The sequence below is a fragment of the Condylura cristata genome, unplaced genomic scaffold (assembly GCF_000260355.1).
Source record: "Condylura cristata isolate star-nosed mole 26May11 unplaced genomic scaffold, ConCri1.0 scaffold00016, whole genome shotgun sequence".
In the NCBI taxonomy this organism is placed as follows: domain Eukaryota; kingdom Metazoa; phylum Chordata; class Mammalia; order Eulipotyphla; family Talpidae; genus Condylura; species Condylura cristata.
Genome location: NW_004567117.1, coordinates 29,910,351 through 29,925,184, shown reverse-complemented (window position 1 = coordinate 29,925,184; position 14,834 = coordinate 29,910,351). Strand labels below are relative to the sequence as shown.

General features: G+C 40.4%; 1 protein-coding gene across 1 annotated transcript; it reads left to right on the top strand.

The window, feature by feature from the left end:
- Positions 1–2,974: 2,974 nt before the first annotated feature.
- On the top strand, positions 2,975–11,206 carry IER3IP1 (immediate early response 3 interacting protein 1). Its single transcript, XM_004683884.2, has 3 exons — positions 2,975–3,155; positions 9,297–9,398; positions 10,275–11,206. The coding sequence occupies exons 1-3, from the start codon at positions 3,065–3,067 to the stop codon at positions 10,328–10,330; spliced, it is 249 nt and encodes an 82-aa protein (XP_004683941.1). The 5' UTR covers positions 2,975–3,064; the 3' UTR covers positions 10,331–11,206.
- Positions 11,207–14,834: the final 3,628 nt, after the last annotated feature.

Genomic DNA, 14,834 nt, shown 5'->3' with positions numbered 1-14,834 from the left:
CCTGCCCCGGAGGAGCTTCACATGCTGCTCCCCTCAGCGGTGTACTTCTTCGATCTGCCTGTTCTGTTCCCCATCCTGTCTCTGGTGATGCCTCTCACCCTCCTCATCTCTGGCCTGTACCCCAGTTCTGTATGAATAAATAAATAAATATTTTAAAAAAAATAGATACAGTGGTTCATTTTTATTTTGTAAGGAAACTTTCCATTTCCAAGAGCCCTATTTCCAGAAATACTTCATAATGCACAAGCTTTCAGCGTGCAAATGGTTTCTTCTGAGTCTTAAACCGAGAATAGCTTATATGAATCCATAAACATGAATGAGGCTCTTGTGGGATTTTCCTATTTTTGTCCAATGCTTACCAAAATAGAACCTATTTGGGTGAATTCTGCCATAAACCCATTTAAATTAAAGGTTGCAATTGTAAATAGTAGGGTTAAAAGCTAACATGCCTCAATCATCATTGATTCATATCTCAGACACAGACATCAAAATAAATATATCTATTAAAATATAGCAGGATAAAAATACTAAAAACCAATAATCCATTTTTATCATTCTTTAAGATGAGGTCTACATTTTTAATAAATAATATGCATAATCCTTATCTCAATGAACTATTTTTTAATGAATGCAGGAATAGAAATGCTGAGATTTAAAAATAGGAATGGAAAAAGAACTGTCGACATATTTATTGAAGAACTCTTCTAAAATCTGACTTGTAAAAACGTTCTCTTTACCACATACCTGATTTTTTCATTGAGTTAGTAACTGGTTTTAGTCAGCTTAAATGGTAACTATTGTTTTAGTTGCCAAGTGTTTTCATTTTTTACAGATGATGTGGGTGTTATGTGTACCCTTTGAGTCAGATTGGATCATGGTGAAGAAATCAACAAAATCCAGGTTATGGAAGGTTCTAAAGGACAATGACCCCGCTCTCTCAGCAAAGAAAGTGTTTTGCTTAATTGGCATTTTTTAAAAGATATATTTATTTATTTATGCATACAAGAACTTGGGTACAGGCCAAAGGTATGGGTGGTGAGAGGATTCACCAGAGAGAGAGGGAGGAGCAGAACAGGCAGACCAACTGGAATACACCACAGAGGGGAGCAGCCCGGGAGGGATCAAACTCTTGCTGCAGTGGCTAGTGGTAACTTGATAGCTGTCTCTTATCCAGTTCTTTATTGGTGAGACAGATCTTTCCTCTTTTTAACAGAGACAACCATTTGATAAATGTATAAAAAGAATCCCAGGTTTTTTGTTTTTTTTTTTTTTTAAAGATTCATTTATTTATGTATACAAAACTGGGGCACAAACCAGAGGTGCAAAGGCAGTGAGAGAGAATTCACCAGAGACAGTGGGGAGCAGAAGAGGCAGATCACGAGGTCCACTGCTGAGGGGAGCAGCGGGCAGGTCAGGAGAGGTCTGCCACACGAGGTGGGTCACCTCCGGGGCGTGGATCCAACTGGTGCTGAAGTGGCTTTAGCTTCTTAGTGCTGTGCTTTAACCCACTGAGCCACCAGGGAGGGCCCAAAAGATTGCCCCCCCCCTTTTTTTAAATTTCTTTGCAAGTAAGGATATAAGAGGAACAATTCTTTTTAAGGACATAGTCTGTTGTTGTCAGGTTAGGCCACAAACCTGGATTTTTATAAAAATAATGAATCAGATAGTTTGCTAGTAGCACTTGTACATTATCTTATATTTTAAGCTGCCTTTGCTGTATCTAGAGGTGGGGGAAGAGGTGGTGCTGAAGGAAACTTACAGATCAGAATCACCTAATTTTATGATGAAGTAAAAACCCAGAGAGGTAACCTGATTCTTCTGACAATAAAAGAACTGGGTCATGTGAGTTGCAACTACTGGCGAGTGACACAAAGGGGTAACTATGGGGGTTCTTATGCCCCCCTCCACTTCACCCATTCCCTGATTCTCCAGTCATCCTGATACAGAACGCCTACCTCAGTTACCGCAGCCAATAAAAGTTAACACAGTTTGAGGAAAAGGAAGTGGTTTAATTTGTTGACAAATGAGGAGGGCAGCAGACTCCTGTCTGAAAGACCACCTTCCTGAGTGCAAGAGTGCAGGGCTATTTATACAAAGAGGTCGTTTAAATCTTTTAATGTGAACGTAGAGGGAAGATGAAATAATTCGCACTGAGACACCTCAGTTTGTATAGGCCGTGGCTGGGTCTCAGCAAGGGCTTCAAGGAGCCTGGCTAGAGTTTGATGGAGGAGAGAATGTTTCTCCAGTAATTTGAAGATCTGTTATTTAAAAAATACTTTACTTGACAAAGCCTCCTTTTCTTTGTCTGTAAAAGTGGAAAATTAACATCTCATGCAGCTCTCTGGTAGATCCAATACAGGTCTGTCCAGTAAAATACAATGCGAGCTCCATGTATCATTTGTTGTTTCATTTGAGAAACAATATGCACTCAAAGCTAGTCTTTAAAACGCCGGGAGAACAAAAACAAAAACAAAAAAAAAACCAGTAAAAACCAATTTATTTACCTAGTATACTAAAATATTGGGAGCGCTTACGTCCTTGTTTACGTCCTAGATCCTTGAAATTCGGTGTACATCTCAAATGACAGCACCTCTATTCCGACCAGGCACATTTCTTTTTTTTTTTTTATTTCAAATATTTAATTCTGCTATAGTATTCTTTTTTAAAAAAAATAATATAACAGTTTATTTTTACATCATTTTGTACACTTTTTTTTTACATCTCAATTGTAATCCCCGTGGGTTTCCCATCACCGACCAGGCACATTTCAAGAATTCAAAGTGACCCCTGCGTGGACACGTGATCACTGCGCCTACGCGGGTCTAGACAGCCGGCAGACGCGCCGGCTGAGGTCCGCGTGGGCGTGTCTCCTCCAGACGGGGGCGGAGCGTCTCTGGGGCGCTTTGGGCCGCGTGGGCGTGTCTCCTCCAGACGGGGGCGGAGCGTCTCTGGAGCGTTTTGAGCCTCGCGGGCTCCCGTAGGCGAGCGCCGGCCGCGGCGGCGCCACGTCCCTCGCGGCGGCCAGAGTGCGACCTGTCGGGCTTTGGAGCGGCCCCCGGTGACCATGGCCTTTACTCTGTACTCGCTGCTGCAGGCCGCCCTGCTCTGCGTCAATGCCATCGCCGTGCTGCACGAAGAACGCTTCCTTAAGAACAGTGAGTAGGGCCCAGGGCCGGCCGAGATGGCGGCGATGCAGCTCCGCGGACCCGAGCCTCGCCGCGAGAGGGGACTGCTTGGGCCGGGACTGACGAGCAACCGAGGGCTCTGCTTTGGGGGGGCCTTTCCTTGGGGTGGGGGTGGTGGTGGTGGGGACGGGGGCAGGTAGCTGAGTCACTTTCATGGTGCCTGGTTTTAACGGCAGGGTGAAGTTGGCCTGATGACCCAGTGTGCCCAGCCAGGGGCGGGGGTCAGGGGATGCCGAAGGAACCTGGGGCGCCCCTGCCTGCGGTCGTTTGGGTTAGTGGTTAGTAGCATTGCTCTGCGGTCGCGTTTATTGGAAAAATCCGGGTCTGAGTTTTCAGTTAAGACGGGAGGGGCGTGGCTCCCTTGGAGCTTAGGTAATTGGAAAAATGAACGGAGTCAGTCCTGGGGCTTCTGGGCTTTGGGAGTCAGAGAAAAGGAAAAGTTCTGAGGTTATTATTCTCAAACACCACCGTCCTAGAAAAGTTTACTCAGCACAACTTTTTTGGGGGGGTAATAGTTTATTTTTACATCATTTTGTGCCTTTTGCCATCTCAGTTGTAATCCCCATGGGCTTCCCACCACCAATTCACCCATGTTTCATCACCATAGTCCCGTGCAGTCCACCTCCCCCCATTTTTGATCCCATTCCCCACTCCACCCCAGTGAAATGTCTCATATAGTTGTTCATTATTATTCCCCTCCCCCTCCTTTATGCTCCTGCTATGAGTGAAATCACCTTGTATTTTTCTTTTTCTTTCTGGCTTATTTCACTAAGCATGACCCCTTCCAGCTCCATCCATGTCTCAGCACAACTTTTTAGGTGCCCAGGATCAGGAACTGTGCTCGAACCTAAGAATACAGAGACGCGTGTTAGGCCTACCTGCACCTCAAAGTTGAGTAGCCTCTGTGCCATCTTGGGCAGGTGGCTTCTTGCAGTGTGAGACACTACTAAGGCAGGACACTATGTATGCTATGCCTTGTTTGTCACAGCATGCCAGCTATGTCTGTGTGAGTCGCTGAAACTTAAACCAATACACAAGATTGATTTGTTTCATTTATTCCTTCAGACAGGATTTATTGAGCACAAACTATATGCAAGTCCCGTGTAATAGGAGCTGAGTTTACAACAGCTGCCTTGCCCTTCTAATGGAAATAAATCTAAGTAAAAACTCAACAAGTCACAATAATAAGTAATGCAGAATATCGTAAAAGACAAGTGCATAATGGTACTGATCTGTGAATCTGGGTAAACATATTGGAGGTGCATTTATCTCGAAACCTGATAAATGAATAAATATTAAGTAAGTAGATGTGAAGCACTGAGAAAAATTTGGTTGGGAAACTCTGAGGCAGTTGAAAATAAGGTTAGAAACAGGGCAGTGACCTGTGTTTGATTTGGGAGATCCTTTTGGCTAGTGTGGAGAGCAGATTGGAAGCTTAGAAGAGTGGATATGGGAAGCACCATTCCTAACAGGGCTGTAGATATGGTGGGTATAATATTAGTTGAATTGGTATAAATACAGTAATAATAATTAACACTTAGCTAAAGTCTGTGTCAAGTGCTTGTTAACTCTCACAGCAGTCCTGTAAGATAGGTAATGAGGAACCTGAAGCATAATAGAGAGTAAGTTTTCTAAAGTCACACAGCTAGAAATGACTGGTTTTCAAACATAGGATTCTGACTCACAATCCATCTCTTCACCACTGCATTATACGGGAGAGTAGGAAGGATCATCTTGTGGGTTGAATTGTATCCCACCCAAAAGATACATTGAAGTCCTGACCCTACATACTTGTGTGTGGGACCTTGTTGGGAAACAGGGTCTTTGCAGATGCAGTCAGTTAGCTTAAGATAAGTTACACTGAGTTAGGATGAACTGTAAATCTGACCTCAACTGAGTTGTCCATAGAAGGAGAGACAGAGAGAGGCTCAGGCCCAGTAAAGGGGGAGGAGGCTATGTGATAACAGAGGCAGAGGCTGGAGCAATGTAGTTACAAGTCAAAAAATGCCTAGGATTACCGGTAGCTACCTGAAGCTAGGAAGAGAGATGGACCATATTGTCCTGCAAAATCATCTTGATTTGGATTTCTGCTCTCCAGAGTTGTGAGAAAATAAATTTCTGCTGTGATAAACCACGCAAGCTGTGATGCTTTGTTATGATAGCCATAGGAAATTGTAAGTCAGAAGATACTTTAAAGGTAGAAGAGGCAGGGGCCTCCCTGGTGGTGCAAGGGGTTAAGTTACAGCACTATGAAGCAATCTGAAGCCACTGCAGAACCAGTTGGATCCCCCATCAGGAATGTGACCCACAGGGCAGCAGCAGACCTCTTTTGTCTCACCTGCTGCTCTTCTCAGCAGTGTCTTTCAGTAGATCCGCCTGTTTTGCTCCCCACTCTGTCTCTGGTGAATCCTCTCACTCCCTGCACCTCTGGCCTGCACCCTAGCTCTTATATGTATAAATAAATAAATCTTTTTAAAAAAAGGTTAAAGAGACAGAATTTACTATTTGGATGCTGGGTATAAGGAGGAGAGGAAAGAGTCAAAGATCTCTTGGTTTTCTGGCTTAGAGAAGTAACCTTTACTAAGAAGAGTGTACTGGAAGACAGTTGGGGCTGGGGTGGTGCGTGAGAAGGTGAAGAGATTATGGAACAAGCTTTAGACATGCTTAGTTTAGATCTATCTGTGAGTTATGTTAGTGGAGATGTGAAATAATCGATTGGACTCAAGTAGGCAGAACAGAAGCAAGATCCAGGGTGGATATTGGAATGCAGTTTTGTCAGCCACAGAGATGTGAAGAGATGAGACTTGTCTGGAATAGAATTGAGTACAAAGAGAATTGGTGACCAGAACAGTCCCAGGAATCTCTTCCAGTGTTTAATGTTTAGCTTGAGATGGAAGAGCTGATAGGAGAAAGTGAAGAGTGAGAGGACAGAGGTGGGAAAGTCTGGGTTCACAGGAGGCTAGGAGTGTTGGGTTCTGTGAGGACTCTTCTGTGAGCCATCTTGCAGATGGCTGGCTTTTCACTCTGTCCTTGTGTGGCAGATGGAAAGGAGAGAGGGAATCAAGATTTCTCTTTCCTTTTTTTGTAAGACCACAGTTCTAGCAGATTAGGACCCAGCCCTTGTATCTCGCTTAACCTTAATTGTTTACTAAGCCCCCATCTCCAGATAACTGTCTTTTTGGGCATTAGGGCGCTTCAAACCTGGTTGGGGGAATAGGAGAAAAGGGGGTGCACAATTCAATCAATAGCAAACAGCTAAAATATTACAAACTGTTATTTATGTATGTGTACAAGAGCCGGTATAGGCAGAGGTGTGTGGGTGGGGGTGGTGAGATGATTCACCAGAGACAGAGTGGGGAGCAGAGCAGGCAGACAAAAATACATTACTGCCGTGAGCAGTGGGGGTGAGACAGGAGAGGTCTGCTGGGTCACCTCAGTGGTCAAGGATCAAACTTGTGCTATAGTGGCTGCTGATAACTCCATAGTGCCAACCAGGGAGACCCCTTATTCGGGGTTTAAATGATTACTTCAGATGAATATAAAACTTAAAACTTCAGCTTAGGAAAGTACGCAGTGTGGACCTAAGTAACAGAGGGAGAATTCCTAAGGGGATGAATCTTCCACAGTATGCCAGGTTTGCATGACTGTATAGAGAAATGAGCAGTCTTCCACATCCTTGTCTGAGAGACATGGTATGAGAATGGCATTTTATAAAATATTGAGGAAACCGTGTGATGTAGAAGTTTTTCTTTAAATATATTCCTTTCCAGGCTCTGTGGTACAATGGATAGCACATTGGATTTCTAAATATACTCCTAAAAAGCATTTGTTAAATTTCACCAGGGATTAAATGGGGATTATATTAAACCAAGAGAAGTTTGTAAGTATATCAGGTTATTTACTTTAGTATCGATTTTAATTTATTAAAATTTCTAGTATCAGAATTAATTGTGTAGCTTGTTACTTTTTATGATAGCATTTAATTCACATTCAAATGTGGAGTGATATAGTAAAGCACATTCATTCTTACAGACTAGGTAACTGATCTTAGGCTGAGATTTGCCAAGGATCAGCCAGCACTCAAAATTGTCAATAAGTACTGTTTCTTCAAAACATTTCATGATGATCAACAACTGAACTTGGATGGGCTGCCATTCTGTGTGTGACTTTGAAGGCTGGGCATCAGGGGAATATAACTTGGTGTTCGCAATCAGAAAGTTTTGCTATTTAAATTCATTTCTCTAATTATAGCAACAACTCTTGGCTGGTCTTAACTATTTGTCCTCTGCTGGACCCTCTAGCTGTGGAAGCTACAAGAAAACCACAGAATTAAATCTTTCTCTTTAAACAAGCAAGGCCCTTAAAACTTTGGCCAGGGTCCTTAAAAAAACAACTGAGATTCTCTAGCAGTTTGAGAGAAAACTATTTATTTTAGTAAAATACAATCTCTGGCACCTGGTCTTCTACTTGTCACCTTGTATTTGTGGTATATCTAAGCGAATGGTTTGCTCTCTTTACCCAGAATTCCATTTTCTCTTTCATTCTAGTGTCATAAGAATAAAATTAATTGAGAACTTGGTCAGTTAATTAATTTTATTGTAGACTCAATATTGTAGTTTTGTCCTTTTTTAAAAAAAAAAAAAGGTTTATTTAGTTATGCATACATGAACTGGGTGGTAGGCTAGAGATGCAGAGAGTGAAAGAATTCACCAGGGACAAAGTAGGGACCAGACAGGCAGATTTACTGAAATAAGCTCCTGAAGGGAGCAGTGGGTGAGACAGGAGAAGTCTGCTGCCTGAGACAGGAGAGCCCCCTGGCCTGGGAGTGGTTGTGGCTAGCTTGATAGAGTTGAGACTTTAACCCTGCACCATCAGGGAGGCCATGTTAAATTAGTTTTAAACCATGACATTTTACAGTGTTGTTATAGCAAAAGAGCAGGCAAGCATTATTTAACATTTATTTCATCCAAATAAAAGTTCACTCAAAAAAGTGAGAAATTTTCCTAATACTTGGTTCTTTCATATATAAAATAAAGACATTTTCTTTTTCTTCAGGATTAAGGGTTATATCAGGAATTAATTAAGCCCTGTAGTCATATGAGATTTAAAAAGAAAAAAATAAGTAGTCATATGAGATACAGCAGGTGGACCTGAAATGAGGGCAAGAGAAGAGCACATTGTAGAAATGAGGACATGGGCATCTTTAGGAGGATGTGTGAGGCAGCAGAAAAAGGATTCCGGGTGCAGGTCAAGAAAAGTGACACAGAAAGTAAAAGACCCATTTACAGAGTGTAAGTGGGGTGGTGGGTGAAATTTTTCACCCCAGATTTCACAAAGGAAAAGGAATGATCAAGAGGGAAAAAAGGTGCCCTACTGGCAGTAGAGCATGCTTTGAAGGCCTAGCCCAGCTGTGACATCTATGTTAAATTTCCCCAAGTGATGTGAATTTCAGCTATGTTGTTTTCATACGGATGTTGGGTTTTTAAAATTTAATTAATCAACTTGACACTATGCTTTGGTTTTCGGTTCTGACCTGAAAATTTTTTGTTACTTGGGGAGGGGTCACTAATCAGGGCACTGTCGTCATCTTCGCCTAATGGAAGATGATTTGACCAAATTTTTTTTTTTTTTTTAAAGATTATTTATTTGTGCACACAGAACTGGGGTTCAGGCCAGAGGCTCAGGGGTGATGAGAGGCTTCACCAGAGACAGAGTGGGGAACAGAACAGGCAGATCTACGAAGTACACTGCTGAGGGGAGCAGCGGGCAGGTCAGGACAGGTCTGCCACACCATGTGGTCACCTCCTGGAATCGAACTCATGCGGAAGTGGCTTTAGATTCTCAGTGCTGTGCTTTTAACCTGCTGCACCACCAGGGAGGGTCTTGACCGAGTTTTTAAAAAATAAAATAAAAGTGGAAATGAAATTTGTTCATGCTGTCAAAAGTAAAAAAAAATTATCTTAAGATACAGCTCAGTATTATTTTAAGTTATATGCCTTTCTTTTATATATTCAACAAAAAGCTAGTATAGCTTTTAGAATATGACTAATGAAGGAACAAGACAAGCACATAATAAATTTTAACACATCTAATCATCTTTCTATTATGCAGTTGGCTGGGGAACAGACCAGGGAATTGGCGGATTTGGAGAGGAGCCAGGAATTAAGTCTCAGCTAATGAACCTTATTCGATCTGTAAGAACCGTGATGAGAGGTAAGAAGAAAAACTAGTGTAACTAAGTTTTAATTTTGTGGTTTAATTTAAAGAGAAATCTCTGAGTATGAATACTATCACACTGGTTTTTGTAGTGAGAATTTTTTTCTTTAACATAACTTTATTCCTTAAAAATGTTGGTTTCTTTTTCATTTGCCTCTTATTTCTGTCTAAGCCAGTTGATGCAGATGAAGGGCTCAGTGTATGACCATATGTTACCTCTCAGAGCTGAAAGACAATGAACTTACCTCTTAGAAACGTGCTTTTTCAGTAGTCTCTATAGTCTTTGAAGCCTTTCAAGAGAAAAATAAAGGTTCCCTATCTACCATTTGATCGGAAAATATTTTAAACAAACTATTTAAACCGCTATAGTTAGGCTGTGTGTACACATACTTGGACTTGTGTACAGGCTGTGTGTCTGTCTCCCTCTTTTTGGTGGCTGCTTTAATCATGGCTTTGAGTAAAATGGCATGTAGCTTCATTCTTAATTTAGTGATAAAACTACTTTGGCACTTTGGAATTTTCTCTGCACTATATTTTCCAATGCCATGTGGTATCAACCATCACGTGGGTCTGTTTCTGCCTGGAGGCCAGTGTGTGTGTGTTCTCAAAGCTGCACCAGCCCTATCCTCTGAAATTTTACACTGACCTAAATGTTCTATTGTGACCCTGGTCCCCAGTACACAAGCCCTCTTTAAAATAAGTTATGAATTTTCTGATCTAGTGCAGCACAATGAGCATTCACTCATTTAACTACTTGCAAATAATTATGATGGCAGGTTTTTAAATACTCCCTTCCTTCCTTCCCAGATGTTAGTAACTGTTCCTTCTGATATTTTCTTTTAGTAACCAACTGTTGTATTTTTTCCTTTGCAGTGCCATTGATAATCGTAAACTCAGTTGCAATTGTATTACTTTTATTATTTGGGTGAAGACTAGTAGGGGAAATGGAGACTCAGAGGAAGAGACGCCAACAGAGGTATCACTTCCATCATCATTGGATCTACACATCTTAACTGTCATCCTTGCACTTGAAAAAAATGGAAAACTGACAATAAAACAAGAATCCCTATTTATCTGATTTTTAAATGTTGCAATTAAAATATCATTATAAAAAGATCAGATCATCAGAGGTATTAACTATCTAAGATCAGAATACATTTGATTGCTGACTATTAATAAAAGTTCATGCTATGGTGGAGATTGTTAAAGGGTATAGAATTGTTACTTCTGTGTTTTTTAGAGATTTTTCTCTCAATTCTCAGGGATGAATTTTCTTTCAAAGTTTTGGAGTTTCTTGTGACTATGATATGATGAAAAGAGTGATTATCCTTCTAGATAAAATTTAAAGGTTCCTAAAAAGTAATTACAGCATATGAAATGATAAATAGGTAATTTGGATAATTTTATTTTGAATTTTTTTGGTTAAATATTTTGTCAATGTGTTGTCTTGGCTTGAAAAATTCAAATTTCTAGTAAATAACTACTCTAATTTCAGAGAGAAATTTATTGTTATAAGCTAGATAGTCACATAATAGTGATTGTGATTTTGTTTTAAGTTCTTTTCATGCATTTGTTATTAATGAATTGTCCTGATGAGGCCAGACCCTACATATTTCCGTTGATAGAAAAATCTGTCTAAAAGTCTATGCCCTTTTATAGTGATGACTTACTTTTTAAAATCAGCATAAATATTATTCTGCAAGATTCCTAAATAATCACAATGAAACTGTGTGACTTAGGAAACTATTGTAAAGCAGGTACCTCTCCATATTACCACATTTCCATTTCTTGGAGGCATTAAGACATTAAAGGGTGTGATTTCTTTTATCCTTCACTCCATCACTAAAGTATACATGCTGAACAAGGTTTTTTTGTGGTTTTTTTTGGTCTTAGACCATCCCATATATATTTTTTCCATAATACTCTTTTTATGCAGGAAGATTATATGTAAATGTTTTTTTCTGGAAATTGGCAGTTTTAATATTTTATGGGAGGGGAGTTGACATCTTTGTTTATAGAACATTTGTAAATAAAATAAATTTAAGTCAAGTTCTTGTTTTTGTACCTGAGAATATACCTGCCATTGTTAACTGAATCTCATTTGTATGTGAACATCTTACATATTTTTTTGTGGTTAAGTCACTGAACACAGAGATAAAGAAAGTAAGCACTCTATTTTTTCCAAGGAATTAACAATTGTTGACATCAAGAAGACTCATGAACAACTTTTATTCTATGACATAAGTTACTTCTAAAACTTAGGAGCCTTACCTGAATTAGAAGTGGATCATTTCTGGGCCACTGGCTTGCAGCTTAACCAAAGAAATATACCAGGAATCTTCTTATTTGATTGCCTGGCTAATATGAGTAATATACTTCACACTTCTTTTTGGCTTTACAGAGAGCTGATGCATGAGTCCAGGTTTAAGCTACTGAACAAATTCAAAAGAAACAATTAATTGAGGGTATTTCTCCACAATTTCAAACAGAAAGCACAGAAAGTTCTTGGTTAGGTGCCATTTTCATGTAAGGAAATGTGAACACAGTGCTGATATAGTGTCTGCGTAACTTTCACCCACCCCTAGAAAGCAGTCATGGAGGTTCAGCGTATTCATAACAAATGGTTTTAAGAAAAATGAAGTATTGAACTTAAAAATATTTTCTGTCAGGCCTCTGTCAGGTGGTGCAGGGGTTAAAGACAGTTATTGCCAAGCCATTGCATCACAAGTTGATTTGGACCCCTGGCCATCCAGGAAGCCAACCCACATGGCCCAGCAGACCTCTCCTGTCTCACCCGCTTCTCTCAGCAGTGTATTTCAATAGATCTACCTGTTCTGCTCCCAGCTCTGTCTCAGAATCCTTTCACCTTCCCCATAGCTCTGGACTACACCTCATGTATGCATTAATAAGTAAGTCTTTTTAAAAAATACTTCCTCCCTAAAGACTATTTACACAATTCTAGCTCTGCTGCCTGAAGGGAAGTCTGTAGGCTTCACAGGTTAGCCCCATTTTCCCCCGAGCAGTTGTGGCCATCAGTAATAACCATAGTGAACACAAATTTAATGCATCTTGGCCTGTCCCTATCAACCCCCCTAGCCACTCTCAGGATTAATAATTTATATTAGGATTAATAATTTGTAGTCCTTACTCTGTATCCTCATTTGTTGTGAAGGCTCTTCATCCCATCTATAGTTGTTATCCAAACCCATACCTTACTATTTAATCCAGTGGTTTTCAAGCTTTTTTTAACAGCAAAATCAGATTTTCAAAGGAATAAACAACTGTAATGCACCAATATCTAAAATGGTTGGAACAGGCCCATTCATTCTTTGATTTTACCTGAAGTAGGGATAGGTCCCACTGTTCATTCTTGATCCCACTTTTGTCAAAAATTCTAAAGTATTTCCACAAAACCCTAAATTTTAAAAACATGTATAAACTATCGTTTGTAAAAATCCCTGCTTTAGATAGAATAAGCAGTGTGATACATGTTCTAGTTATGTGTAATCACATGTATACGTGTACTTACTATTTGAGAGAAAGCAATTTCAGTAAAGAGTATTCTGGAGGCAGGCTAGTGCTGATAGGCCAAGCAAAATCTTTAATCATGTGACTTAGAAAATTTCCTAAGATACTTAGTTAGCTGCCTTATCTAGAAAATTGGTCAATAACTTTCAGAACACAAGTCTGTTCTAAATGATTATGTATATAATCTTCTAGGTCAGTAGCTTTTGATTCTAGATTCACCTCATTCAAAGACCTGTTCAGAAATAAAATGTTTTTGGTGATAAAAATCACCAAAAAGAGTTTTAAAGTTACCAATCATAAAACATTGACATTAAAATGAAAATCTTTTTTGCTAAAATTGTCTTTGACCTGAATGGTCATTAGATGTCAGTGCTGTAAAAACACTGAGCCAGCACCTGGAACACACAGAGAACAATATACAAACATGTATTTGCTCAGCTGTTTTTCCATTCTGATCCAGCTTTCTTGACATCTCTGTTCCCTTTAATTTTTTCCCCCTAAAGATTTATTTATTTATGCATACAGAACTGGGGTACAAGCCAGATGTGCAAGGGCACATGTGGATCACCTCCTGGGCCTGGGATTTAACTCTCGACTGAAGCGGCTGTTGCCAGCTTTTCAGAGCTGCACTCCAACCTGCTGCACCACCAGGGAGCACACTCCCCCTTGGGTTTTTACCACACCCTTTTTCCTAAATTCAGCCCCTTCCTTTTAGGGATTCATCCTTTCCTTAGTCATTTTGCACTTTGGAAAGCAGAACCATGAGTCTTCTGATGAGAAGGAAGTCTTTATGTAAGAGTGGTCCTTAGGTAAAGGGGAGGTTCAAGGTTCCTTGCACACCCTAAGGACAATCCTGTTACAGTCTCATATCAATACTCATTATCACAATGAATGATACCATCCATTATACAACCTAGTTGCCCAAGTTTGGTACCTAGAAGTTACCTTGATGCTTTTCTCTCCCTTGTGTAATCAATGTCTGTTTTTACTTCCTAAAGATCTCTTAGATTTGTCTGCTTTGTTTCCAGACATTCTTGTTTAAGCATCTCTCTTATATCCCTTTAATAGGTTCTTAGCTGGTCTCACATTTTGACACCTCTCTCCTCCTATTTATATTTCAGCCAGAGCAGCACTTAGAAAAATGTATGCCTTAACATTACCTACTTTTAAAACTTCCAGTGATTTTTTTTTAAAGATTTATTTACTTATTCATACAGAACTGGGGTACAGGCCAGAGATGTGGAGGGTGAGAGGATTCACCAGAGAGAGAGTGGGGAACAGGCAGATGAACGAAGTACACTGCTGAGGGGAGCAGTGGGCGGGTCAGGAGAGGTGTGCCACACCATGTGGAGCTCCCCTTGGGCAGGCGGGGATCGAACTCATGCTGAAGTGGCTTTAGCTTCTTAGTGCAGTGCTTTAACTCGCTGCGCCACCAGGGAGGGCCCTAAAACTTTCAGTGATATTTTAACGTGATTAAAGACTGCTTCTAGTTGAAAGGTAGAGTAGGAACAGATTCCTTCCCTTTCAACCAACTAGACCTTCACACCCCTCACACACAAAAATAAACACAACTGACCCAAGTAACTTCCAGACCTAGTCAGGAAGAAAAGTGGCCGTCACTAGTCCAGAGAATAGGATTATAACATGACATGGTGACCATGACAGTGGGCAGAGGGAATACTGGATGGTGCTCTGGAAGGAGTCTCCAGTCAAGGAAGGAACAGCACATTTGTCGTGGGGTTCTATATATGTAAAATTTATATCCTGTTAGGCTCTACAAAGTTTTTCATGTGGTAGTTTTCACAGAGTGCCCAGAATGATCATTTTTGCACTTGTTTATTTGGATCAAAGGAAGAGCACGGACTCCTAACAAGTGTGAGAGGAAGTGGCGTGGGAGGTCGTACT

Bases quoted from the DNA above. Each gene is read 5' to 3' on its own strand.
- IER3IP1 (XM_004683884.2), top strand. From the start codon at position 3,065: ATGGCCTTTACTCTGTACTCGCTGCTGCAGGCCGCCCTGCTCTGCGTC. The intron at 3,156-9,296 runs GTGAGTAGGGCC...TCTATTATGCAG, and splicing joins AGAACGCTTCCTTAAGAACA to TTGGCTGGGGAACAGACCAG. The intron at 9,399-10,274 runs GTAAGAAGAAAA...TTTCCTTTGCAG, and splicing joins TGTAAGAACCGTGATGAGAG to TGCCATTGATAATCGTAAAC.